Source organism: Strix aluco, chromosome 4 (genome assembly GCF_031877795.1).
Source record: "Strix aluco isolate bStrAlu1 chromosome 4, bStrAlu1.hap1, whole genome shotgun sequence".
NCBI lineage: Eukaryota > Metazoa > Chordata > Aves > Strigiformes > Strigidae > Strix > Strix aluco.
In genome coordinates, this window is record NC_133934.1 from 112,917,477 (window position 1) to 112,943,267 (window position 25,791).

The following is a 25,791-nucleotide window of genomic DNA, read 5'->3' on the forward strand; positions in this document are numbered from 1 at the left end:
CTTTCATTACTGTGTTTGTTTTCATATTGTTCCATATTTCACCACCAGCCAGATATGTTGCTACTGTGTACTGCAAGTTGTCACAACCTCCTGTTGTCAGCTCCCTCCAACATAGCCAAATTACATAGACTTATCATTCTTACTCCTGCCACTGCCATTAAGTAATATCAAATTTCACTCTTAAAAGGCCAACTGCTCAAATAAAGAGCTGGTAATCTGTAATGGTTGAGGAAAGGAAAATAAATGATCCTGTCTGGCCAGATGCAGCTTATGACTAGTACAATTAAACCTCCAGGGAGCTTTTCACAGTGGGGAATGTGCTGACAGACAAATCTGGAGATTGGATGAGAAGATTACGGGAGATGATCTGGTCAGGTAAAAGACAGGGAACTTCTCCATAAGGAACCACAATACTGAACTTTCTGAAGCATTAGGGAGACAACCTGGACTCTCATCCTTCTGTGGGCATCTATTAGAGCAGTTTTACTTAAATAAAGCCATATTCAAGTGATAAGGTGTCACCTCCTACACTAAAAATGTAACTTGTACAGGAAGTAGTAAGTTTCTTGATAACGTGCTCTTATCGTGGTATTGAGAATTATGCACTTAGAATAGTTTGGTAAAAGTACTGTCTGACTCACTTTGCCTTGTTAAAAATCACTTGCATCCATTCCTGTCTAGCATACAATGTATCATGTAACATTTATCCAAAACTGCAACAAATATTTTGTTACATGTGTCACTGTGTAACATGTACTGAAGAAAAGGGTTGGGTTTTTTGGGTTTTTTTACTCCCAGTGCAATCTTACCTGGCATCTTCTGATTTGACTACTTAGTCCTACAAGAGTTAATTTTCATTAATATTTATTTTAATTCAATATAAACATGAATACACAAGAAAGCCACAATCACAAATGTGATTATATGCAGACTCCTCATTACCTTAGATATTTCATACTGTAACCAACAAATGGACAGGTTAGATTTTTCCTTTCCTGAAAACAGTAGGAATAGAACATGAAACACATTCTGTATGAACTCTTCTCCTTCTTTATAGTGGCCTATGTGATGTCTCTCTCGTAGCATCGTGTCCATATGACCAATACTGTTGAATCCAGAAAGTGGAAAATCAACAGAAGTCAGTGGCTTTTCATCAGAAAGCACACTGTCAAAGATGTTATTTTCATCCATGGCAATATAGAGGTTGGAAGGAAAGAGTTTACTTGTGCATGGAATTCCCAGAAATTGCAAAAATGAGTACAGTAGTTGATGTTGAAGATCTGGATTAGAAAGCTGGATTAAAGATGGTGCAAGATCATCAAATAATACCTGAAAAAAATCCAAATTAAACCAAACTCCATTAATTTATGCAATCAAATAAAATTAGCAAACCTGTCATTTACATAATTAAAGAACCTTTTCAAGTCAATAAAAATTTATAATTACTATTAAATAGTAACAGAATGTCATTTAAATTAAAACCAGGCAAGTTAAGCAATGTGTTCCTCCAGTCAGACTGTAGATTTGCTATCAAAAGATTTCTTTGCCCTTGACTATCAAAGACCTCCACAGAAAACTTACACAATGAATGTCTGAAAGATATTATTGGTTGGGCCATTTAACACATTTTTATTTGAAAATCAATGTCTGAGTTAACCTATGTCCCAAGAAGAAAAAAAAATCCAACTATCTGACCTGAAGGCAACAAAACCTTTTGTTTATTTAATGTATGTATCTTCTTAAACACAGATTTCCGTGACATTTCCACATGCAGATGAGAGAAATCACAGAACAGCAAAGACAAACTATTTACCTACAGCCCTTTCCAAAGTTACCATGAGCTTCCCATGGATTTCAGAAGTCTCAGCACGAAACTTCAGGTAAATTTTGAATTCCAAACAAAGAAGAGAATTTTTTCCAAATGAAGAAAAGGATTACTCCTCTAAAATACCCATGAATTCAAATGAAAGGATAACTTGTCTTATCGTCTCCCCTCTTTTTATTATATCACAGTGACCTGTCTTTCTGGATCTTCACAATCTTCTTCAGTTTCCTTTTTGGTTTTGTCTGGCCTCCAAGGTAACCACTGCCTTGCTTCACGAGAATACTCAATATCCAACCAAATATGCCACTTGGGGAGAGTTTTATCCTTTATTTCTTGATCTTCATCTATCTCTTCTTCATCATCATCATCATCTAAAACCAAATCAAAACACACACACACACAATTATTAAAGAAAAATTAATCCACCAAATCCAAAGGCCAGACCTGACATACAATTTTACTACTGTAAAAATGTAAACAAATACTGTGTTAATAAAGCAGACACAGGAGCTGAAAACTTCCACATCGCATTTCTGGGTTTTGACACTACATACAATTACCATATTTTTTCCTGTGACAGCAATATATTAATTCTGTGCTGAAACTGATGAGCACCTGTAGGCTACGAGAAAGCTCATAGAGATTTTTCAAATACTTCTTTCTTTCTTCTTGTTGAGGAAGAAAGAAGTCCTCAAAATTTATGGTTACCTGCACTATTTTTTTTTGGTACAAAAATCAGGCCACTTCTACACCACCTCCAAATTCTTAATCCTGATCTTTGTCATTAACTAGGTGTAATACTCCCACTCCCAGTTCTTAAATTTCACGTAAAACAGGCAGGTGGTGGCAAGATTTTTACTTGCTATATTTTTTTTGTGACCTATAGCCTCTCCTTTAGTCTGCAACTCTATGAAAAAATGACAGCATTTCCACGATCTAACCAAAGTTTGAAAAAACTTGACAGTGTTAGAGGTTACACTGAATTAGACTCAAATACACTCAAATAGACTGCACCTGAACTTTTGGGCTTTACACACATCAGGAAAAGCACTGATATATGCTGGACCTGCCCAAGAGTGGCAGTGGTCATCCTCTCTATACTGAGTTGGCAATTTGTTGGCAAAATGTCTACAGCCATCAGCAGTGGAACTGCTGACCCCAGTTAAGGGGCAAGGAAATTCCATCTTAATCCAGGAACAAAGGAAGCACACAACCATTTTTCAGTTCCTTTGTTTACTAAAAGCAGAGCCAAACTTGCTTCATTAGAGCGGCTACAGCAGCAGGAGCAGCAAAAGCAGAGACAGATCATCTTTGATCAGACACATTCCAGCCCCCTGCTTCCCTCCAAGGTGTATCTGTTTGAGAAATAGTCCTTGACTTTAAGGGAAGAGCTGTAGACCAGAAGACAAGGTGGGACTAAGCAGCACGGAGGTATTTTCTGCATCCCTGCTCACCCAGAAGCACTCCAGCCAAGTGAAGATACAATTCCTTTGTTTTCTGCATCACAAAGAGAAAGGAAAGGTTTTCCTCCTATTTCTACTGTATATTTGCTATAAGAACCTGAAATCTGATTCTAGAAATAGAGTCATTAAGCTAAGAATCCTTGAGACAACTATCATCTAATACTATAATTCCACCTGGTCTACCCATATAATGGAAGTGTCTTAAGGCAAGTAGCTTCCTTCCACTTTAGGTGGGCATGGGTCTCAACCAAGTACTCACACCTTTTCAGCACAGAGTGGAGGATATGCCATCCTCTCCCTTAATTTTCATCCCTAGGAAGAACAACAATATTCCATAAACAATACCGTGTATAGAACACTCAACACATGCTTTTCCCTGTTAAGTGTGATATACTTTATTTTAATCCTGGTAAATACTTTTAAAAGTTTATACACAAAAACATGAGAAGAAACAGTTCATATCATTCTAATCAAAATGTTTAGAAGAACATGTGGACGTACAACTACATACTGACAACAGCATACCTGGCTTAAGAGCAATCCAGCCACCCTTTTCTTGTTGGTGCATCCATGCTTTCCAGCCTCTTGCTCCTTTTTCTCCAATTCGTGGTTCTCCACTATCCCAAAAGGGTTCAAAGAATTCCACCTGTTGTTTTAGGCAGGGGGAACCAAAACAAAACATGAAGAAAAATAATTTTTGCTGTTGTACAGACACTACCTGGGTCAAATTAGGTTTTCCAGACCCTATAATCACTTATCTGGGTGCAACTTCTGTATCTGAAGGCTTTGTTAGATGCTGCTTAAGCACCAGCAGGAACAACCAAGTACATTAGGCCTGTGGCAGAGCAGGACTATCACCAGCTCTTCTCATTAAGATTGTTTTTAAAAGGTATTGGGCTTTGAAGAAAGCAAAAGACTTTTGTGCCAAATGTCCTATACAGATCCTTCAAAGATAAGGATCCAGAGTCCCCAAGATGTGGCTTTCAGAAACCAAATCTCCCCTCATTCCTATCTTCCATGGGACCATGAAGAATTTGACTAATGGAATGATAATTGTCAAATCAAAATGTTACAGTTGGACATAAATATGACTGGATGGAGGACAAGAGGAAAAGATTAGTAAGGCCTTTCATCTCTCAAGTTTCAGGGTGGTCAACAACTTCAGGGCACTTTCCAGTGAATCGGAAGTCCAGGGTTCTAGTCCTGACTTCGTCACTGCCTGTATGCAACCCGTTACCTTTAGATTCACCAATGCCTCCTCTGCTTTGTTTATACTTAGCTCTAATGGCCATCTCTCTCCTATTATATGCTTCTGCTGTGTACCAAACCTTGGCTTGGACATTGTGACTGTTAACACAAATATTAACAATAAAGTCTACCCTAAGAAAAATCAAGCATCAATCTATCAGAAAATGCAGAGCTTACAGCAACTGCAAAATCTAATTCTGCTCTCATAGATTTATTCTTTGCTCCAAGTGAGAAAGTTAACTGTGAAAACAGTACAGAAACAAGTAATTCAAGATTGAGTCATAACGCTTCTGTAAGAGGGCAGAATGTGCGATCAGCTGTAAATCTGGCATTTTCCTATTTTCAAGAACTGTACTTTCCAACCTAATCACTGTCCTTTTAAAATGAGGTTCCTTTCCATCCTGCTTTCTTAAGAGTTTTTAAACACTACAGATAATCTTGCAGTTTTTCAAGTGATTGGAAGTATAACTCGAGCTTTATCTGTGTAACTATATCAAATAGTCATATCCCATCCTTCATGATAATTATAATTAACTCTAAATGTTTGGCTCTTAAAGAGAACACCACTATTATTTAAAGTGTAAGACTGCTCCATTGGTGGGTAACGGCATTAATCTAGAGAGCAGAAAATGGAGTCTCAGTACTGGTTGTTGGGGAAGGAGGTGAGGTAATAGAAGGAAATTCAATGTCTGTCCTCTGTGGTAGCTCAGCTACCTAGCTGGTGGCCCTTCCCACCACTCGTTAAAAAGGAAGCAGCTCCCAACAATTCAGTGGGATGATGCTACACTGGCAACAGTACCCTCTAAATATTAACTTACTGATTATTATTGGGGTGCATACCTGAGCAAATCAAGAAAAAAAGTGATGTAGTACTTTAAAAGAATAAGCTGAATGGAATCTCATGGGTCAAATAAAAGATACTTTAAAGTATGAAGGTGTTCTTAATGTAGACATCAAAGAATTACTGAAAACAACAGATAATGAAGAACCTAAGAAATGTTTGCAAGAACTGTCTAGAAGAGAAAGAGTAACAAAACAACAGCAGTTTGGGGGAAAAGAAGCAAGGGAAGTGCTAATTAGACACAGACATTGGTCAGCTGGCTCATTTTCTCCATCTTTAATTAGTAAAAAGACATGAAATGACTGGTTATCACACTTCTATATATACAGTAGAAGCAAGCATTTGGCATGTTGTTCCAGAGGACCCACAAGGATTTTTCCAATGCAAGCATCACCTTGAAGAACCACAAAATTGTGATTCAAAATATTTCCCTATATCCTTAAAAATTAATCAACGTTTTTCTGTTACAGCATTCTCTGTAATGCACAAGGACATACACCCATTTAAATGGAAATTGTTACCTGTCCCCTTGTTGGCAGATCTTTTACACTGTCAGGTTTAAAGAAGGTGAAGTCCATCAGAGCCTGAAACAAAGACACTGCTTTCTCAGAATGGCCAGCCTGTCTCAGAAAGTGACACTGCTGAATAAATATAGCTGTAAAGTAAAAAAGATAAAATTTTAATATTTCAAATAAATTTTGTTGTAAAGGACTTTATTACAGCCCACAAATATACAAAAGACATACATGAAGTGCTGTAAAGCATAACTGCTTTGGAACAGTATCAAAATCCAAGACACAGGGACTAACTATCATAAATGCATGTCAAAATTCTTGTAGTTTTACTTTAAGACCTCCCACTTTAAGTGCACCAAAGAGATGACTTTCTGTTCATGTCATACATGCACTATCCCTGTTGATGGATAAAAGGGATATGCAATGGTCCCAACTTCAGTTTATTCGACACCTGTCAGAGTGGGTCATAGCCCTCTTTGAAGATGCTGGGCATTATTACAATTCATATAGTAAGTGATTACAACAAAAATCCTTTTTGCCTCATTATTGCATGAGATAGTTACATTGGTAATATGTTGGTAATATACATACCATTTTCATTCCAACTGTCATTCCCATTTTATCTTCCCCTACATAAGAACTCAGTTAAGAGAAATCCAGTCTTTTGGTCAAAGTATTACTGCTTGAAAGTAGAGTCGAGCCCTATCCCTTGCTCTTCAACAAACTTTCTGTAATCACTGCTATATCCGTACTACACACTGAGCCTCCAGTCTCAGCTTAAAAGGGGAAGCAAAGCCCCACTTTTTCTAGTCATGTATTTGCAACAAGAATCTTAAATGAAAGAGCTGGAGAAATAACAGGTATTATAAACACCTCTTTTACTAAGCAGTTAAGGATATTTCAGAGATATTCCAAATTACACTCAAATCTCAACAAAACACTGGCTGTTCAAAAAACAAATTGCTTTAAATCATAATCTTCACTGGCTTGCAAAAAAACCCAAGACCCATAAATCAAATCATTATTTAGTTTTGAAAACATTCATGACAGTTTTGAAAAAAGTTCTTCAAAAACTATTGTTTCTTTACTAAATCCATTGGCTTTGGAGGGTTTTAAACAATCAAATATTTAAGTGTCTAGATAAACACATGTAACATCATAGGTTAATGTCAGTTGCTTCTAATGATCATCTTATTTTTTAATAGTAAGAAGTGGCAAATTATTTACTCCTTTTACCTGTATTCAGATTTACATCAGATGTGTGTACATAAAAAATCTGAATTCAGCTAGAATACACAAACTAGGCATTTCATCCGATTTTTCTGCAAAGTCAATGATTGTTTCTGGTAACAAAGACTCGGAGATTTCTGAAGATATTTAAACCACAAAAAGTCAGTATATAATAGAATCTTCCAAAGTATTTTAGCCAATTTAGACACTGTGTCCAACTGACACTGAAAGAGTTGTCCTTTCCTAGTTTCTCAGCTTCAAACAGATGAACTTGGATTAAAATAGTCTGAATGTAGAGAATATCTCATCAGGATTTGCTGCCAAACTGGAGCCAAAAATAAATTATAGCATAAGATTTTCTGCATGATAAAAAAGAAAAATACATTTGAAGAAAGGCAAAGATCAGCATTTTCTTTGTGATAAAAGCTGAAAACAGCATGAATACATACTTAATTCAGCCCATGACGCTGACACTTCTGCAGCTGAACTGACCTAAAAGATAAGGATGTTTCTCCCCAACCAATAGGTATAATTTGAGAAATAGGACTCCCTTCCCACAGCAAAATTTGAGAATGTTTACATTTATCCACTTTACATTAACAGTTCCTAGTAAATTTAAAATCTTAAAAATTGTTATCTCAAAAGTAAAAACTGATCTATAATTTTAGATTAATTTTTACCTGCTTTCTTAAATTTCATGTTTTAAAAAAACCCCACCTGTTTCCAAGCAGATAGTACTGCGTACTGAATTGAACACTAGATGGCACAGTCCACCGCTATTTAAAATTAGATCTTAGACTTTGTCATTAGCAAAGGCCAAAGGTTGAAGATACAAGCCTACCATACATCTACACTGCTCACCTTGTAATTCATTTGTGAAACTCTTTGCATATTTATCTTAACGAACAATTTGGTAACCTTCCTAATAAGTACACTGACAGTTCAAATTCATCCCAAGAATTAGACAGTTAAGTCACTAAAAAAAAAAAAAAAAAAAATCTCGGATTAAGAAGCCTCCCCACTGGAAATTTCTCCACTCCTATCATTTGAATTCCAAAGGGGAAAAAAAAAATCCAAACCCCAAACCCTAAACAGCATTCATAAACAAATCACTATAGCCTTAATACAGAACAAGAAGACATTAAGAGTGGAACAGAAACACAAATAAAGTTGAGTTCATTTTCATTTTAACCTATTTATAGACATTGCCAGCAAACAAGTATTTTGAAAAATGTCAATCAATCTAATAAAGTTAACTAGTTCAAGGAACTCCATTAAAAAAAAATCAATCAATTTTCTCATAGTAGTTGACAAACAGTATTTAATGAGACAAATACGTTCTGAGCAGGGAAATAAAATGAAAGAAAAACCTTCCTGTTTGAAGAAATAGATGCTGAATAAAACATTTATCCTGAGAATCACATTCATTGTGGTTAGTGTAAAAGTGACTGAAGTGTTGGAAATCAGAGACAGTAGAAGCAATTAGAAGCTAACAGGCAGTACAATATCCAGCTGCCAGCACAGGATTTTTATATTACAGCACTTTTTCCAGTGCTTGATCCAAGACGAATCAACTGAAGACCATAAGAGATCTGAACACCTGAAACTACTTTGTAACCCAGCATCTCAATCTGTAAATCCAGACTAGACACTGTGTAACAGCTCAAATAGCAGTTACAAGACTTGGATAAAAAGAATGGACTGCTTTGTAAGTCTCCTGTAGATTTAAAAATAAATTTTTAAAGGAAAAACATATTCATGGTGACACTAATATATTCCCCTCCTCAGTGTATTCATAGATTAATAATCACAATGACCCCCCGAGGCAGAGAAACAAAACTGAAATGGGATAGGTTAAGTCATTTAGCTCCAAATAAATTTAAAACCCATGCCAGAACTGAGCATGAACTCATTTCTTACCTAGACCTAGTCCAGCATCCTAACCATCTGACTAATTTTCCTTCCAGCAGTAATTATACGTGGTAAATACATGCATACAATAAATACAAAAGGCACGATCACATGGTATTACAGTTCAGCATTCTCCATCTATGAACTGGGATGCTCATGAAAATTTCACATCGGACTTCCCATGTCCCTGCTTTCTGAACTAAAGTAATTAACTATGAAACTTTTGAACAAGAGATAGTTGTTTCTTCCACAAACCAACCTTTTTTTTTTTTTTTAAATAAACATTTTTGAAAGATAAAAGCACATCTCTCGGTTGCTGGCTGCAATTCTCCATCCTTGACATTTGTACTGTAAACCACTCAGAGCATTAGTCTTTACTGGATGTTATATCGCAAACTCTCTTGGGGAAGAAAAACATCTGCTATATCTGTATTTGGTTGGAATATCTGCTTTCATTCTCAGCTAAGAAATCAGGATGCCAGGCATTTTGAAGAGAATAAAAACTTCCCATAATACACAGGAAAGTCTATTCTTATAGAGAATGTAGTCAACTCCTATGAAGGCCATTCGGCCCATAACAGGAAACAGAAAGAACCTTACCTAGCATAGCTTCTTCTGTGCCAGGCAGTAGAGGATGTGATACCATGCTGCCATCTTGTACAGCTGCCAATGTAGTCAAACATTTTCCATAGAGACTATTGATTTTTGAAACAGAAAAGGTAGTGAACTGACTTTGACAGAACAGGAGATACTTCTTCCACAGCTCTGGATTATTGGGATGTAAGAAAATTAGCTTCTGCCACTCTTTGATTAAAGCTGGTGGTTCCCAGAATTCTGTGCAAAGCTTCAGCCTGGCGAGTTTCAGATCAACATTACCTGGATTGCTTTCAATTGCCCTCTCTAAAATGGCCAGTTTCTTTTCTAAGATTAACTTCAGTGATTTTCTTCTTATTTCCTGCTCTCCCTTACTGGCATATGGGCTAGGTCCTCTCATTAGTTCATCCTTAAAACAAGAAGAAAAATCATTATAACATTAGGAATAATCATCACTGGAATCACAAGAAGAATGCTGACATTTGTGAAGATGAATTAACAGCTCACTTTTCACCAATAGCAGATCTACAGTCCTAAATAAATGAAAGTACAACATAATGTTCATGTATTTATTACTTATAATAACCAACCAGGTCTGCCAGAACACATACCTGAAAAGAAACAAATTCCATCCAAGCATTAATATCTCTTGGGTTTTCTCTGACTTTCTTGTTATGTTCTTCTACTTTTGCCATTAGAATGGAGTTAATCTTTATCCCAGGCTCTTGAATAGTTTGTTGAGTATTTACAGGCTCATGGTCTGCAATCCTGCCCTCTTTTCCTTGTAGCCACACTGTAGTTGATGTATCATAAATCCCAAGAGGATTTACCTCCATTGTGTCAGAAGGATCATCAGTTTCCATTTTGAAAACTGGTATAAAAGCAGCTGGGTGAGATGGACAACTTTTATTGCAAACAGGAATCCCATCTGTGTTCAGCATCTTCACATTGTTCTTTGTGAAGTAGCGCTCAGGTCGCCTCTGTAATTGCTTCCTTTTTGATGCAGAACTGTCCCAAGTTATACACTGTTTCTTTGCATCTATGCCAAGACAGGACTCTCCTCTCCTTTTATATCTTACAAGAAAAAATACAATTAAACATAGTCTAAAATATACTTTAGAAAAGATACTGCCTTTCTGAGAGAAAGCACAGAAGAAGTACTTTAAGTGAAGTTGACCCAAATAATGTATGCACAGACCTTCAAAAGCATAAGGACTTGGTAACTTTCTCCTTATTCAAGACTTATAATTTATATATTTTTTCAGTGTCATCACAACTTTTATTATCATACTAAGCTTCTCGAGTTCAACAATATCTGTCGTACCCAGCAGAAGAAAATTTTTTTTTACTCCTATCATTTTAAGTCATGTAGACAAACCTGGAGAAAGAACAAACCATTACTTAAGGCTATTTAGTTTAGATTATTTTAAACTGAAAAATCAGACACCAGTACTCCAGTCTGGTAATATCTTTCTCTATTCCTAAGCATTTTATATGCCAAGGAGTGGGCAGGGGGGTGGAGAGGAAAGAGAGACCACGTTCATAAAGGCCACAATAATCCTACAGATTAAGGAAAATACCATCTTAAAATATTATCAAGAATGTCATTTTAGTGGCAGACAGTGATGTCCAATGCTAAAGTAACATTTTTCATCTCAACAGCTGGCTGACAAGCCAAAGGTGGCAGAAAATTGGAATGGATTGCAACCAGGCAATTTTACTGCAAAGGTATATATACACTACAAAAATAAAACCCATAAATCCTCCCTCTTCCATAAATAATTACATTTTATATATAGTAAACAATTTTCTTCCTTGAGAACATCAAGAAATAAGTGTATGTACATAATGCATGAGCCCAGCGTAGCCTCTTTTAGATGGGCTTCTCTGTTAATGTGAGGAAATGTTCTGAAGGGTCATCATAGTACCAGTAACCCACTAAGAATGTTCAATATACAATTTCATCTACACTCATTTGAAATGTAGCAATGCATAAGATAGATACCCTTTGGTACAATGTCTGGGTGATCTAACACAGAATTTGTTTGCTAAGAAAGTACCTATACAGGTTTTTTTGCAAGGATATCAAAATACTCGAGTAAACCTCTTGACAGATCCAGTATGAAATAATCAGTACCTTCATTTCCCTTTCAGACACAGAAACAGAACAACAGAGATCAAAAGGAGCACTCGCCCAAAGATGATCTGTAACAGAACCTGGGATTTCTGACCTCAAAATCATGCTTTTGAATTTGCCCCATGCTGCCACCTCCAGATGGCAGTTCCACAAGTTCACATGCCTGCCATCCAACATGCAGAGAATGTTTTTAGAAAAAAAAAAAAAATCATGCACTTTATTCCCATTATTTCATGGTATCCTTTGCCTTTTAAAATATTTATGCCCAATCCAAAGTCAAATTTTGAAAGAAACTATTCAGTTATCTTATTTTCTCATCTTGGCATAAAATTTCACAGCCAGACTTAAGTTAATGAATCTTGACATAGTGACTCTGTGATAGTTTGAATACCAGTAGAAACCAACATACTTTACCTTGCTATGTCCCCTCGATATAGAGATTTGTAGGCCCAGTTTGCAGGGTCTGGTTTCTTGTCTATTCTGAAGGTTTCTGCTGTGAAATCCTGGATATCATCAAGCCAAACAAAGCGATTGCTGGTAAGATTTGACGTTTTCTTATCTAGACTGCAGAAAAGTAGAAGTATATTCTAAGCATTAGTGCACATGCTCAGCATTTACAAAACCCAGGAAACACTGCATTTCTGTATATATAATTTAATTTGCTCAGTCATGGTACATGACTTTGTTGCATACATCCATTATTGCAAAGTCAATCACACGCTCAGAAAAAAACAGTAAGAAATACACTAATAGCACTATCAAAACAAAATACACTCACTCCTTGCACTTCTGAAAATTGAATTTATGATTATGAAAGGTAATAACCAGATGTAACCAATCAGTTGCTCAGCAAACTATAATCTAAAAGCCATATATATTACTACTTTTAAAATTTACTTTTGTCTTAGTAAGATGCTACAATTAAGAAAAAGGATAATATGTATGAGGGTTATGTTGATTAGATGTAATTATACCCATGCATTTGATAAAACAGTGTGCAAAGTGGTTTATGGATTACAGTTGCACAAATGAACTTCAGTGGAAATTCCCACCTGCCTCTGAATGTAGATAACTGAACTTTCAATCTGAATTCATGTTACAAATATGAAACTTTGTAGATGAGTTTTATAGTTTTGAGAAGCTTTCTAAAATTTCTCAAGACCTACTACATTTAGAGCAATTTTGCAGTTCAGGTTTCAAAAATAGTCTCCTTAAAACTCGGTATTCTCTCAGTATCAACAATTTATGGAAAGAAGTAAGAATAGACACCCTGAACGTACTTCATTTTGCCCTTTCATTTGGGCAAAGCACTGGCTGGTTGGCCCAGTCTAGCAAACAGCTGATGAACCAGGTGCAGCACGTAAGTCCATTCCATCCAGACCAGACACCTTTCCAGCAAAGACAAGAGTGACTGGGCAGAGCAGAATGGTCTTAAGCATCCCAGTGACTTTTAGTGTTTCCTCACAGTCAAGTACACCTTAGCCACCACAAGCCAACAGCAGAGTCTTCATAAGGGAGGAGGTGAGTGTGGCTAGAGGCATCAGACAATACCTCCAGTACCACTGCCATTCCTCCACATGGAAACAACGGTAAGATCCCGTGACATAGACACATGCCCACCAGTCCGTGCTCTCAGCTCCTGGTTAATCTGCCCTGGGAAAGTAGTAAATTGGGGGAAAGTCAAGGACTGCCTGGACTACACCCAGCCGTAACAGCAACTCTTCAGTGTCACCAAATCCTCACTCTGTCCTCAGGAGCAGCTGCAGTGCTGTGAATTAGAGCCAGAGCTGCTGATGCTAAAGAAAAAACAGAAACTAGGGAATCTGAGAGAAGCAAAATGGCTGTTCAAAGCAGCAAACATGAAGAGAAATAGGGAAAGGTGACCTACACAACTAGTTAGACTGGGCCACTTTGAATGAAATGATCAAAACCCAACAGAGTGAGAAAAGCACAGCCAGGTATGTCAAACCTGAATACTCAGTGCATTCACAGAACCTCTTTTACTGCTCAAAGATCATGCTAGTCACTACACATCTATTTTCTTGTTCCACAGAAAATGACACCACCACTAGTTACACAGCACTTCAGAGCTCCTGGAATTAACAAAAAATATCTAGCAAAACAATTTCAATTGTTTAAATACCCATCTACATGCACCATGAGCAAGAAGTATGAAGCATACAGCATGGAGCAATAAATGGCTGGGCACAAAAGAAATGTTAAATCGTACAACAAACTTTGTCTTAATATGAAAAAAATGAAATGTTAACTCTGCGATGAGGAAGTTATATTACAAAGCAAACACAACCGTATATTAAGACTTTTGCACTAATTAAGAACGATGTTTAATGCAATCCTTCTCCAAACTCTCCCAAAAGAAGACCAAAGGAAACAAGATGCTTACAAAAAGTCAACATAAGCCTCTACATTTCTTTAAAAATAAATTTAATTACGCCATACCATGCTTTGTTCTACACTACAGTATTTCACAGAATATTTTAGTCACAGTTTTTCAAATATGATTAAGCAAGTGGTTCTAATTCCATTTTCATTGCTTTGAGTGCAGGTTTAGTCATATACAGCTTAGAAAAAAATGACCCACCAGTGGTAACAATTTAATTCATAAAGTTGAAGGGACAAGTACAAGAACACAATGAATTTACACCTTGCACTGTATTAATAAATACATACTTTGCTCCTGCTTCCTTTTCGTGATTTCTGACACTTCCTTTGGCCTTGTCATTGATGTCCTTAGTGTCCAGGTCCGATTCGCTGCTACTGGAATCACCTTTGGTTTTTTTTTTTGTCTTCTTATAGTGGTGATGCTTTTTCTTTTTCTTTTTCCTTTTCTTACTTGACTGTTTCAGACTCTCATCTGTATCACTTTCCCCTGACAACTCTGATCTTGAAGTAGTCCTGCTTGGAAAGAAGTATATAAATCTATATATAACTATATATCCAAGTAGCAAAACTGTGAAGAAATACCACCATAAGAAAGTTCAGAATTGTTTTACCCTTTACTTTTATTCTCCCTGCATGTTTTGGAGAACAGAATTAGCAGAAACACATTCAATGGAAGTGATACAAATCTGCATTAAATAACAACTATGCTTATTTCTTCAGCTGCTGGGATTACTGACAACCAGTCCTAAAGATTTAATTGTCAAAGGCATTTTGATGTGTGATCTGTATAAATATCCACCTATTATCATTGCCAAATTAAAGAAGATGACTGAGCTGATGAAATTTCCTAACTTTGCTAAGACAACTTAGGTCAAGCTAAAAGGATGAGAAATCTTTCAGGGTGACCTGCAAAAGAAAAAAGTCTGCACTTTTTTCCCTTGTTTCTTTATGATTTACATATGAAATATCAAAAAGATACTTCTAAAATCACTTCCAGATCAGAAAGTCAAATATCACCAATCAAGGAACAACTTTTGATGACTACTGAATTAATGTTATAATATAATGTAGTAACAAACACTGTCGTACTGACAGATCACACAAAGGACAGATAATTTTGGCAAAACACATGTATGTCATTGTACATACTATATACACTCCCATACTTAATAATCAACTGAAATAATGGAGGTCTTCTTTAACCCTTAATTAAAGCACGAGCTCTTTTTAAACATTTTTTTCTAGAACCTTTCAATAAAAGAAAGGAGTGACAAGTCTCAGTATTTCTAATATGCCAATAAAAGAAAATGCAGTGTTTCAGAAGCAAGGCACCTCAAAAAAAAAAAACCAAAACCTTACACAATTTATTTAAGGGCACTAAGAAAAAAGAAGCCACGGGTGAACCATTAACAGGCCTTTTAAAGCAAATACACACACTCCCCAAAACCAAAAAAACAAACCAAAACCCCCACAAAACCACCAACTATGTTGGAATAATTAGTTTTTATTGAACTGAGAGCATACCCTAGTAACAGGCAAAAAGATCAAACATTTCTCTGTACTCTATTTTTTGACAAATTCTTTCTCAAAGATAAATTAAATATGGTGGGTACTGTGTCATTCTATCTGAATGGTAATTTGTAAATTCTTTAGTTTTATGACATTAAAGTCCTGAAAATATTTGAAGAAATATAAGCAGAATATATGACTGATAAACAGAACGATGATTGCATTTCAATCACACAATACATGTAAATGCAAGAATAAGTATACAAAAAGAAGTATTCAGCTGTGATTGTTATTACAAAGTCATTCTCTACCATGACCACCAACAGTCACTGTAAACACAGGCACTTGTATAAAATGGTTTTTGAACTTGGCAACTGCAACTCAATTCCATTAATAATTAAGTGCTAGTTATATAGTGCAGATATGCCAAGTATAGCAGCTATTCTGGTGAAGGTATTAAAACTAGTTCTTCAGCAAATGTGGCTGCTTAAAGCTCATTTCTGTAAAAGAATATCATCACCCGCTTCAGTGATCAGCATGTTCTACACAGCCATGCAACCTGATACATGCAATATTTCATTAAATCACACCTTCAACTAGATTTTGAAAAGTAAAAAACTCAACTGTGAAATGGCTGATTGAACCGGTTTTCACAGAGAAATCACAAAGATGATGCTTAATCTTTACACTATTTCAAGGGTCACTTAGGACATTCAAAAGCTAATGAAGAATCATGATCACTCAGTTTCCTTTTCATTCCAAAATAACAATGATTTAAATGCAGCTGTGAGAAAAAGAAAATGGGAATGTAATTGCGTAAGTATAATTTCTCATTATTTTAAGTTAAAGGACACAGAAGCATTATTCCCACTTTTATATATGACTCAGTTCAGGTCTTTTTAAATACTGAACAGTGGAATGAAAAGCAGCCCTAAAAGCTCCTGATTCTGGTCTCACATAACAAAATATAAGCAGGACAAAAGAAAGAGGCTATTTTAAAAGATATTGAAGTATATCCTACCTTATTAGCGGTGATTTTTCAGGGACAAGATTTGCAACTTCTGTAGTGTGCTGATGCAGCAACAGTGCATCTTCTGTAGAGAAGCTTGGGTTACTAAGCCAGTCCAATTCTGCAGGTAAAGAAAAGTGTGAGATCAATACAAATTAGCTTGCTGGGCTTTTTAAAGTTGGGGGTTAATCTAGTCAGCAGACAGCTAAATTCGCAGCAAATGTCACTAAATCATGTGTAATAATTGAGCATATCAGAAAGCAGTTCATGAAATTTCCATTTAGCAGAACACTAGGTTCTAATGAGGTAAAATATTTGGGAGCTGTAATTTGCCACTGACATCAATCTAAGCTTTAAAAAACCCACTGTATAATAATACTTAAAAGTTTATACTGAAAGCAGATAATGTTTCATATATTGCTATATACTTTAAAAAAACCAAATCTGTCCAATTTTCACCATGTAAAAATTCTAACTTTATATATTTATACATTGTATAAATGCTATATATGCATAATTGTGTAAGATCTTCTAATGTATCTTCATGTGGTTTATATTATATATTAATTATAATTATTATATACAATCTAGAATATAGGTATTTACATATTTAAAGAGTAAAATTTAAAAAATTACAGAAGGCCATAATTAAATGAAAGGTATAGTTAATGAATGCAATACAACTTATGCAAACTCACAAAAATGTACTATACTCACTGTATAGAAAATATTTTTAACACTGTTTTATTGATAGGGACACCCATTACTGACAAGAATACGCAAGTGTTTTATACAAGGTCAAAACGTGTCACTGGATTCTCAGTTCTCTAACCACCAAAATCCCATTAGACTTTTAAATAGTGTGAAAAAAGGCTAATTGATGCTAATTTTGATGTATTAGTCAGCATTAAGCATTCTGTATCTAGACCTCAGCCAGCCATCAGATAAGATCAGATACTGACAGGATGCGAGGAGGAATTTTTTGCAATAGTTTTACTGATATTAAAACTTCTGTAACAATTTTCATAGAGAGTCATTTCTAGAATTCTTTTAAGTATGTGAAAGTTTCTAACATATTAAACAACAAATATTATTTCACATAAGCACAGAACTTAACAGCAGCCTCTCTGGTGCCAGACCACAGGAAACAACAACAAAAAGGAACAAATTTGGTCTCCCTGCCTGTTCTCCATGCTCTTTACAACCATTTCTGCCTCGATGTTCTTCCTGTCACACTTTTGTCTTTGTGCTTTTGACTACACTGACCTCTAATCCTTAAATAGCATGAACTCATTGTCTGACAAGCCATACATCTCTCCTCCTTCTAAAGTATTTCTTTCATTGCTCTTCACACCGAAATACTTTCTTCTGTCTCATGTCCCCGAACTGTTGTCCACAAAAGGATTTAAAACGGAGCAGGCTGCAAAACAGTTTGTTAAGTTAGATTCATCAAGGAGTACATACAATCAAGCAAAGCTCCAGTTTGCCTTTCCCAAGAGACTGCCCCTGCTACCAAAGGCCCCATGAGGAGGGCCACCCTCCCTGCCGGCTTGTCTTGAGCCTCCACCTCTGGGCAGAGAAGAATCCACAATTCATGGCACTGTCAGGACCAAAACACACTTCCCACCAGCGCCCCAACCAACACTCTGCAAAACACTGCACACACCACTTCCCAGCTCACTAAAATGTAGGATGGAGACTGAAACATAAAAATTCAGCTCTGTAACATACATGCATATTACCGCCTGACAATCAGAATCACCAAACCTAAGGCAAATACACTACCCTATTTTGTTACAAATCAAAAGGAAATTTTTCTTTCTCCCTTCCAGGAAAATACTTAAGATATATTAATGTAAAATTACAATAAAAATTGAAACCTTAAGACCATGATCTTTACTTTCCTATTTAAAATATGATAAAAATCTACTGTTTAATTTAAATTAATCCACCCTGGCACCAACGCCTTCGTTTAAAGTATGTGTCTATGATTCTAAAACTGTAAATCTACCACAAAGCATTCTTCCAAAACCTTTGGTGAGCTTAGAGGAGAAAGATTTATGCTGGATAATATCCAAGCAACATTTCACTTGCCTATCAAAATAATTATTCAGCCTGCTGGGAAATAAAGTGTTATGCAACAATAAATTAATTTCTTATTTCGATCCTGTAAGAGACGTGTTAAGAACCAACCTTAAATCATAATTACTTCTTAGAAGAATTGTATTTAGTATTTTCCATTAAATACCAAAATGTTCCTCACACATAATTCTGTAACCATTACATACTTAAAACACACAGGAGTTAAATAAATTCATACACCTAACTACTACATAATCAAATTGGAGTTAATAATTCAATATATGTCATGCACTATACCAAGGGCTGCTTTTTACCTGAGATTTGAGGTTTTATTAAATGTGATATTGATTTAAAAAAGTATCTTCCTTATATTCAATTATTTCAGTTCATTTTGGTAATGAAGACAGGGTGTAAAGGAACGCAGGACCAAACTCCAACCCTACAATGAGTTTCCACTGGTCACACTCTGGTATTGCTTAAACAGAGACAAATTCAGAGAAAGTACAACGGTCCAGAGCGCTCCAGAATTCAGTAAATGCAACTAAACTGTGCATAAAGCCTTTTATTTATTTACAGAAATAAAGAAGATATTTAATTCCCTTTAAAAAAAAAATCCATCTTTGTTTTGATTTGCGTTGTATTGCCCAGATCCACCTAACAAAACAGAAAAATTTACTGGTTGGGAGAGTCTCTGGTGTAAAGATGTATCACATAACAGGACAAAACTATTAGCCAGACAGATCTCCTTAAAATTATTATATCTGTTTGGAAGATATATAAAACTTATCTAATTTGTCTTTGGCCAGATCGCCAATAACATATTTCAGCACTAAGATATTCTCTGTAGCCTTTGAGCTTCTCTTCTTTTTAATAAAATCTTGTTTCCCTTTGTAATGTGCAATAAATCATTTACAAGTATTATTTTTTGGTAAAAATAAATTTATAGTAAGGTAGTTCTGTATTGATTTGAATTAAGAATTATGGTTCAAAAATCACCTGAAATATATTAATACTAAAACTCATGACACTTAATAAAACACTGGGTTATGGGTTTTTTTTTTAAATAAGCTCAAAGTCAGAATGAAGTTAAATAATTTGCCTTCAGTCACACAGAGTTGTTGATGACAAAATTCAAAATTCAAGCCTTACATTAGGAAAAAAGTCTAAGATACTTAACTTTTCAGATCTTGATCTAAGGTCTTTTAAAATGCTGTACGCATCAAAACAGGCTTTTCATTGATTTCAAGAGCGTACTATCAGGTCCTCCACAGATTAATGCAGACAGTGCATTTTTTAATACTCTTCATCAGTGTAAACACTTTAGATACAGACCAGCCCAAGCTAGGAAAAAAAACGTTTGCATACAAGTATGATAAATTTTATAACCTCAAGCATTACGGCACTACAGTGCCAAGTAACTTCTAAATGGAGATACAGATCCTTAGCAGCACTAAGAGCTTCAGCCTTAAAAACTGGAAAAAAAAAAACCTGATACATTTCTTTTAAAAATGGCATTATTGATCACATTGACAAAAAAAAAAAGGAACACAGAAGAAAATAAACAAAGAAAGTAGTAAAGCTCCAGCTGTTTTAGAAGACAAAATAAAGCATGGGGCTGACCAACCATATAAATTTCCCCGAGGCACAAAACACACTTTAAAGAGGCTACACCTGAACTGGCAGAAGAGTGGAAAGCAGTTATCTTTATATTTCTCTGTTTAAAAGGCTGTTCCAAGACCAGTACCACATTCTTAAATAAAGAGTTGGAAAAATTTTCATTCCCCTCCTCTTCCCAGCAAATTAATCCTGCAGCTCACAAAAGGGTGAATGAAGCCTGGATTTCTGAGTTCTGTCCTCTACCCTTTACACTCCCCCCACTGCTGCTACAGCTTCAGGAATTATCTGGGTTCTCTAGACCCTTCCACGGTACTTTGCCACATCCCTTAATTATTGGCTGGGCAAGAGGTAGCCTGTGCTGTGTCAGATTGTGATCTCTGAAGATGTTTATTAGTTGGCTAATGTACAGACGTTCATTGCCAAGCCCATCCATCCTGGTAACAGTTCAATTCGTGTTACAGCCTCTCTTGAAGCAGTGGCACTTTATCTAGATTCACCTTTCCTAAACAAATGTAGATTTTCACAGACCTCCTTTACTTTTACCATTTCTCTCTCCCACCACAACAAATTTGACTGAAAGGGTTAAAACTCCTGAGGAAGAAGAGAGAGATATTGGGGAACTAGCCAGCAGACAGATGTACAGCAAGCATGCATGAAATCCATTTCCATAGAAAATTTGCCTTAAATATAGCAAAATAATGTCTATTATCACCATTAACTATTACAAATTAACTTCCAAGATGTCATTTTGACTTAACTTTACCTGAAAGTATTTTTTATTCCCTTACAGATGTGAAGTCACTCGCTAACTTGGTACAATATGATTACAACAGTGAGCACGACCAGAATAAGGTTTATTTTTCATATTTTAAATTACTGGTTTAGGGCCTCTAAGGAAAATGCACCTTGAGAAATGGAGTCATAAACATTAATCCCCTGACTGTACCTGTAGCTTGGTTCTACCTGAGCAGATGAGATCAAATTGCATTTTTAAAACATTGAAGAATCTCACTGCAAGAACCAACCCCTGTAGCACAGTCAGTGTGCCTCTGTGGATACACCAGGGAAATGTTTAGAATTCTCCAACTACAGTATATTCTGAACAATTTAATCAAACCGACCTAATACTCTGTAAAGAACTGAACAATTTTTTCCATTACACAACAGGCAAGTCCAAACCTCCTTGTAAATAATATCCAGAGAATCAGTTAGCTGGATACAAGTATTTCAAACATCAAAATGCATTCCAAACTTTAAAATTCTACCTTTACAATTGTTTGCTATTTTTTCTTGTCAGATGTCTGAAAAGTTTATCATTTTCACAGACCAGATTTACCTTCTTAAAGAACATAAAGAAGATATAAAAGACTTCTTTTGTGATAATATGCACGTACTTGTTAATGTTCTACTCTACCATCCACATTTATGAGCACAACAGTAGAAACAATCCAATGGCATTCTTTTTATACCTTCCCAAGCAAAAAAAAAAATTAAAAATGTACAGTGCATGTCTACAGAGACTTTAAGAGTTATGCAAAGCCTTTTGTTGCCTCTCAGAATCCTGAAAATCCGCTTTCAACAAAAATCACTGCATCAGCTTACCTATAGAATAGTTCAGACTGCAAATAATGCTGTGCATAATGCTTACTACCTGTCAGTAGGGTTCATTATTACCACTGCTCTGTTCATGGCTACTGATAAATTTGTACTTTATCTTCTACCAAAAACTAATTAAGCTTGACAACATAATCGTAAGAAACCATACACAAAATTACTTCGCACTCTAGAGGTTGCTGCAACTCAGCAATCTAGCAGGATAGGAAGAGTGTACAGCAATACTTCCGTTTCAGGCAGTACTTACATTTATAAATGATGGTTTGTAAGAGTATGAGACAAGAGGTGGTCAGATGAATGAAACATGTCTGGCATATTTACATTATTACCTCAAATTTTACAATAACACTATGAAGCAGTCCTAAATGACTGCAAAAGACACCTCAGTTTTGGGCATCATGTTAAATACAACATACTCTGTGATCTCTGTATTATGACAGACTTTGGCTTCCTATCAGTCCTGAGGAGAGCCATCTATCAGAGAGATACCGAAGTTGCCTGTCAAGTTCTCAAGTTCTCACAAGCTGAACATGTGAAATTTGATATAGGCCACCATAAACATGGTTGTGAGTTAATACTTAATTTTTATAACTTACACTGAAATGTGGTCATTAAAAACAAAAGTACAATATTGGCTAAAACATAAATCAAATTATGTTCCTTAAAATGTAGTCAATAATTCTCATACAAAAAACTTCCAGTAGACCAAAATGGAACTCATAAACAGTGCTAATTACTGAAATCTAGATCCAGAAGTCAGTCTTAAAATCTCTTCCTGTGTAGTTTGATCTTCTAGACAGGTGGTATGCAGTGACAGACTGGGCATAACAAACCTAAAAGCTAAATTCCCAGTTTTAAAATATAAGCAAGGTCTTACTACTAGAGAATTTTACTGTACCTCTACCTGTCAGAGCAGCTCCTCTCTTCCTAGAAGCTGTAATTTTGGGTCTTATTATGTCCACTACTCCCTGCACCAAGCGTCATTACCAGAAAGGCTCCTAAATGTAGCTAGAACATCTCTATACTGGCAGACTGAGTATCAACAGCTGCAATGCCAAGTAAAGCAGAACTGGTTAGAAGAAGCTAACCCCAGCCTATATTGCTAAAAGCTTCAAAATCTCACCATACTGACTGGACCAAACAGACAAGAAATTTAGCCCAGTTTCCCCTTGCTGTGGTGTCTAGAGGATGGGCAGACTCAAGGGTGGTGGAAGCTGGCAAGCAAAAAGCATAGTTCAAAACATTTCTCAGCAGAATTAATAAATGTTGTGCATACTTCAGAGTTTGGCAATACACCAGACAGGGTTCTTCACTCGTTTATTAAAAGTATAACTTTCTGGACAGCAACTGTGACAATGATAAAACTGAATCATAACCTTGCAAAAAATATCCTTTACAACTAAAATTTGGCTTAATAAGCAAGGAAATGAGAAAACACTTTTTAAGTTATCCAAGGCTAGTGGTAAAAAACACCTCATTTTCTGCATAAAACTAACCTCCACCACACACACAGTTACCATACACATATTTTTCAAAGATGAGCATTTCTGCAGCCATGCCTCCAGCACCTACTAGCAGATAGCTGGAAGCAAATTGAACACACCTGACAACCCACCAATGAGAAGCCAGCACCATTTTTATGGGAATGTCCCTATTTCGGGTTATCTCCAAAGTTACCTCACGGAAAATAACTTTATTCGTAGTACGGTAACTTCATTCCAACCGGCAGCACAGCGCTGCGCAGAGGGCGCCGGGACGCCCCACACGGACGCTCGTACCCTGCCCGGGAGGGAGGAGCGCGGGCTGAGGGGCGCACCCCTCCGCGCTCAGCGGCGGGCCGGCCCGGGCCGATGGGCCCCTCTGCCGCGCTCCCAGGCCTCCAGAGGCGCTGGACACCGGCCGCCGCCGGGGTCCCGGGCCCCTGCGGCAGCACCGCCCCCGCCGCAGCTCCATGGCGGGGGCGGAGCGAGCCCCGTCCGCAGCGCGGGCACGGACGGGCGGGCCGGGCTAGTCCGTCGGAGGGCGGGCTGCCCGGCGGCCGGAGCAGGCCCGAGGGGGTGCGCGCAAGGGCCGGCACGGTGCACAAGGCTCCGTGTGGAGGCGAGTGGAAGCGGAAGGGCTCCCCAAGGGCCGGGGCGCAGAGAGCTGTTGGGGGAAAGAGAGTTCTCCCGGGACTTTACCTTTTCTGGAGCCCTCGCTGCTGCCGGCTGGGGGCTCCCCGGGCTGGGCGGCACCGGCAAAGGCCGGGAACAGGGCCATGTCTCAGCTTACCGCCACTACTATCAGCCCGAACTGCCCCGCGGAGCGGCGGGGCAAGATGGCGCCGCTGCGCCGAGCATACTGGGATATGTAGTTCGTCCGCCCGACCCCCCAAAATGGCGGCGACGCCCGGTAGCTATTGAGGGAAGAAAGGCTCTGTGCTGGGGCTGCTGCGGGCGTCCTGCCTTCTCCAGGTATCCGCATATCTTGCATCGTCTTCCGCCGTTACAGGGGGGACTGGAGGAGGGAGTTGCTGGGAAAGAAGAGAGGATGGCGTTTCCAGCGCCAGCCTTTCCTTCCCCACCACCCTGTCTTCCCTCATGGGGTTCACTGGGAGTAAACACCCGGGCAGCGTCTCCTCGAGACTGGAATGCTCAGCTCTGTAAACGAGAATGTTGTAAGAAGCTATGCTTCCTTTCTGTTAGTACCCACTGTATGTTTGAAGGCCCATCTAGCCAGACAGCCTGTCTCAAATATGGGTAGTGAGGGCTTAGGGAAGAAATAACCTCCTACAATCAGTTAGTCCCTTATAAGCCTCCTGACCAGGGCGTCACCCATTATGGTTAATAGCATCCATGAGTCTGCCCTCCATAAAGGAACTGGAAAAATAATTTTTTATGCTTTTGCACTTTGCACCTTCTTGGGCAGGATGTTCTACTTTTTAATTATGTATTGTCTGAAACAGTATTTCCTTTTTGTCTCAACCCCAGTGCCTGATTCTTGCATTGTGAGGAAGAAGCATCCTTGTTCACTTTCTCTGCAAAATTTTATATGCTGTTAAAATACTTAAGTATTCTCCTTTCTGGACTGAAAAGTCTGCCTTTTTTCTTCATATATTAAAGCCACTCCATAATGTTCTCCTTGTTGAATGTCTTTAGTTTTTCTAACTCCCACACTAATACTACTGTACAACCAGAATTTCATGTAGGCATTAAGCTATAGGTGTACATTGGGTTTAGGGACTGTATGGAATTAAAATGACTGGGTTTTTTTCTGCTCCTTTGCCAATACCTTCTGATCATTCTGTTTGGCTTTTGGCCTCTCCTGAGCTACAGTGTCTCTTAAGAGCCCATTCCTGAGTAGCAATAACAATAGGTAACTATTGTGTATAAATGTTAGGATTAGCTTCCCTATACACACCACTTTGTGCTTACTGAGCTGATTTTTTAGGTCATTTTATAATTTATTTCTGAAATACTTCAACGACCTTTCGCAGTCAGCTTTCCAGTTGATTATCTTGAATGCTTTTGCACCATCTGCAGTCTTTGTCAGTTCTAGTTCACTGACATTTGCAGCCTTTTTGTAGATGTTGAACAGTCAGATCCCAAGGAATCCCGCTGGTGACTTCTTCCTTTAGAAGACTATAAAACTATTTCTTAATCCTTGTTTCCCACCTTTAATTTATTATTAATCTATAAAATGCTAATCATTTTTATCAACAGGGAAAAAGAATATAAGTACAGAGAGAAGAGGATTCAGAACAAAATAGTGGTCGTGGACACCGATAGTCTGGAAGTCATCAAATGAGTGGGGC

At 37.3% G+C, this 25,791-nt stretch overlaps 1 protein-coding gene and 1 long non-coding RNA gene across 6 annotated transcripts in view; one reads left to right on the plus strand and one right to left on the minus strand.

Moving 5' to 3' along the window:
• Positions 1-24,399, minus strand: part of NRDE2 (NRDE-2, necessary for RNA interference, domain containing) — a 36,578-nt gene extending 12,179 nt beyond the window's left edge. For 3 of the 5 annotated variants that reach the window (XM_074824918.1, XM_074824922.1, XM_074824923.1), the window contains exons 1-10: positions 24,179-24,399; positions 16,698-16,806; positions 14,456-14,683; positions 12,179-12,328; positions 10,239-10,701; positions 9,634-10,036; positions 5,899-6,032; positions 3,814-3,934; positions 2,018-2,196; positions 943-1,329 (exon numbers count right to left, since the gene is read on the minus strand). In XM_074824918.1, coding sequence (XP_074681019.1) covers positions 943-1,329; positions 2,018-2,196; positions 3,814-3,934; positions 5,899-6,032; positions 9,634-10,036; positions 10,239-10,701; positions 12,179-12,328; positions 14,456-14,683; positions 16,698-16,806; positions 24,179-24,257 — 2,253 coding nt within the window. In that variant the 5' untranslated portion in view covers positions 24,258-24,399. Of the gene's footprint in view, positions 1-942; positions 1,330-2,017; positions 2,197-3,813; positions 3,935-5,898; positions 6,033-9,633; positions 10,037-10,238; positions 10,702-12,178; positions 12,329-14,455; positions 14,684-16,697; positions 16,807-17,951; positions 18,096-24,178 lie in introns of those variants that run through there. The other 2 variants (XM_074824920.1, XM_074824921.1) reach the window with 2 other exon arrangements.
• Positions 24,334-25,114, plus strand: LOC141923543 (uncharacterized). Its single transcript, XR_012623326.1, has 2 exons — positions 24,334-24,451; positions 24,968-25,114. It is a non-coding gene; the product is annotated as an uncharacterized LOC141923543 (long non-coding RNA).
• The last annotated feature ends 677 nt before the right edge of the window (positions 25,115-25,791 follow it).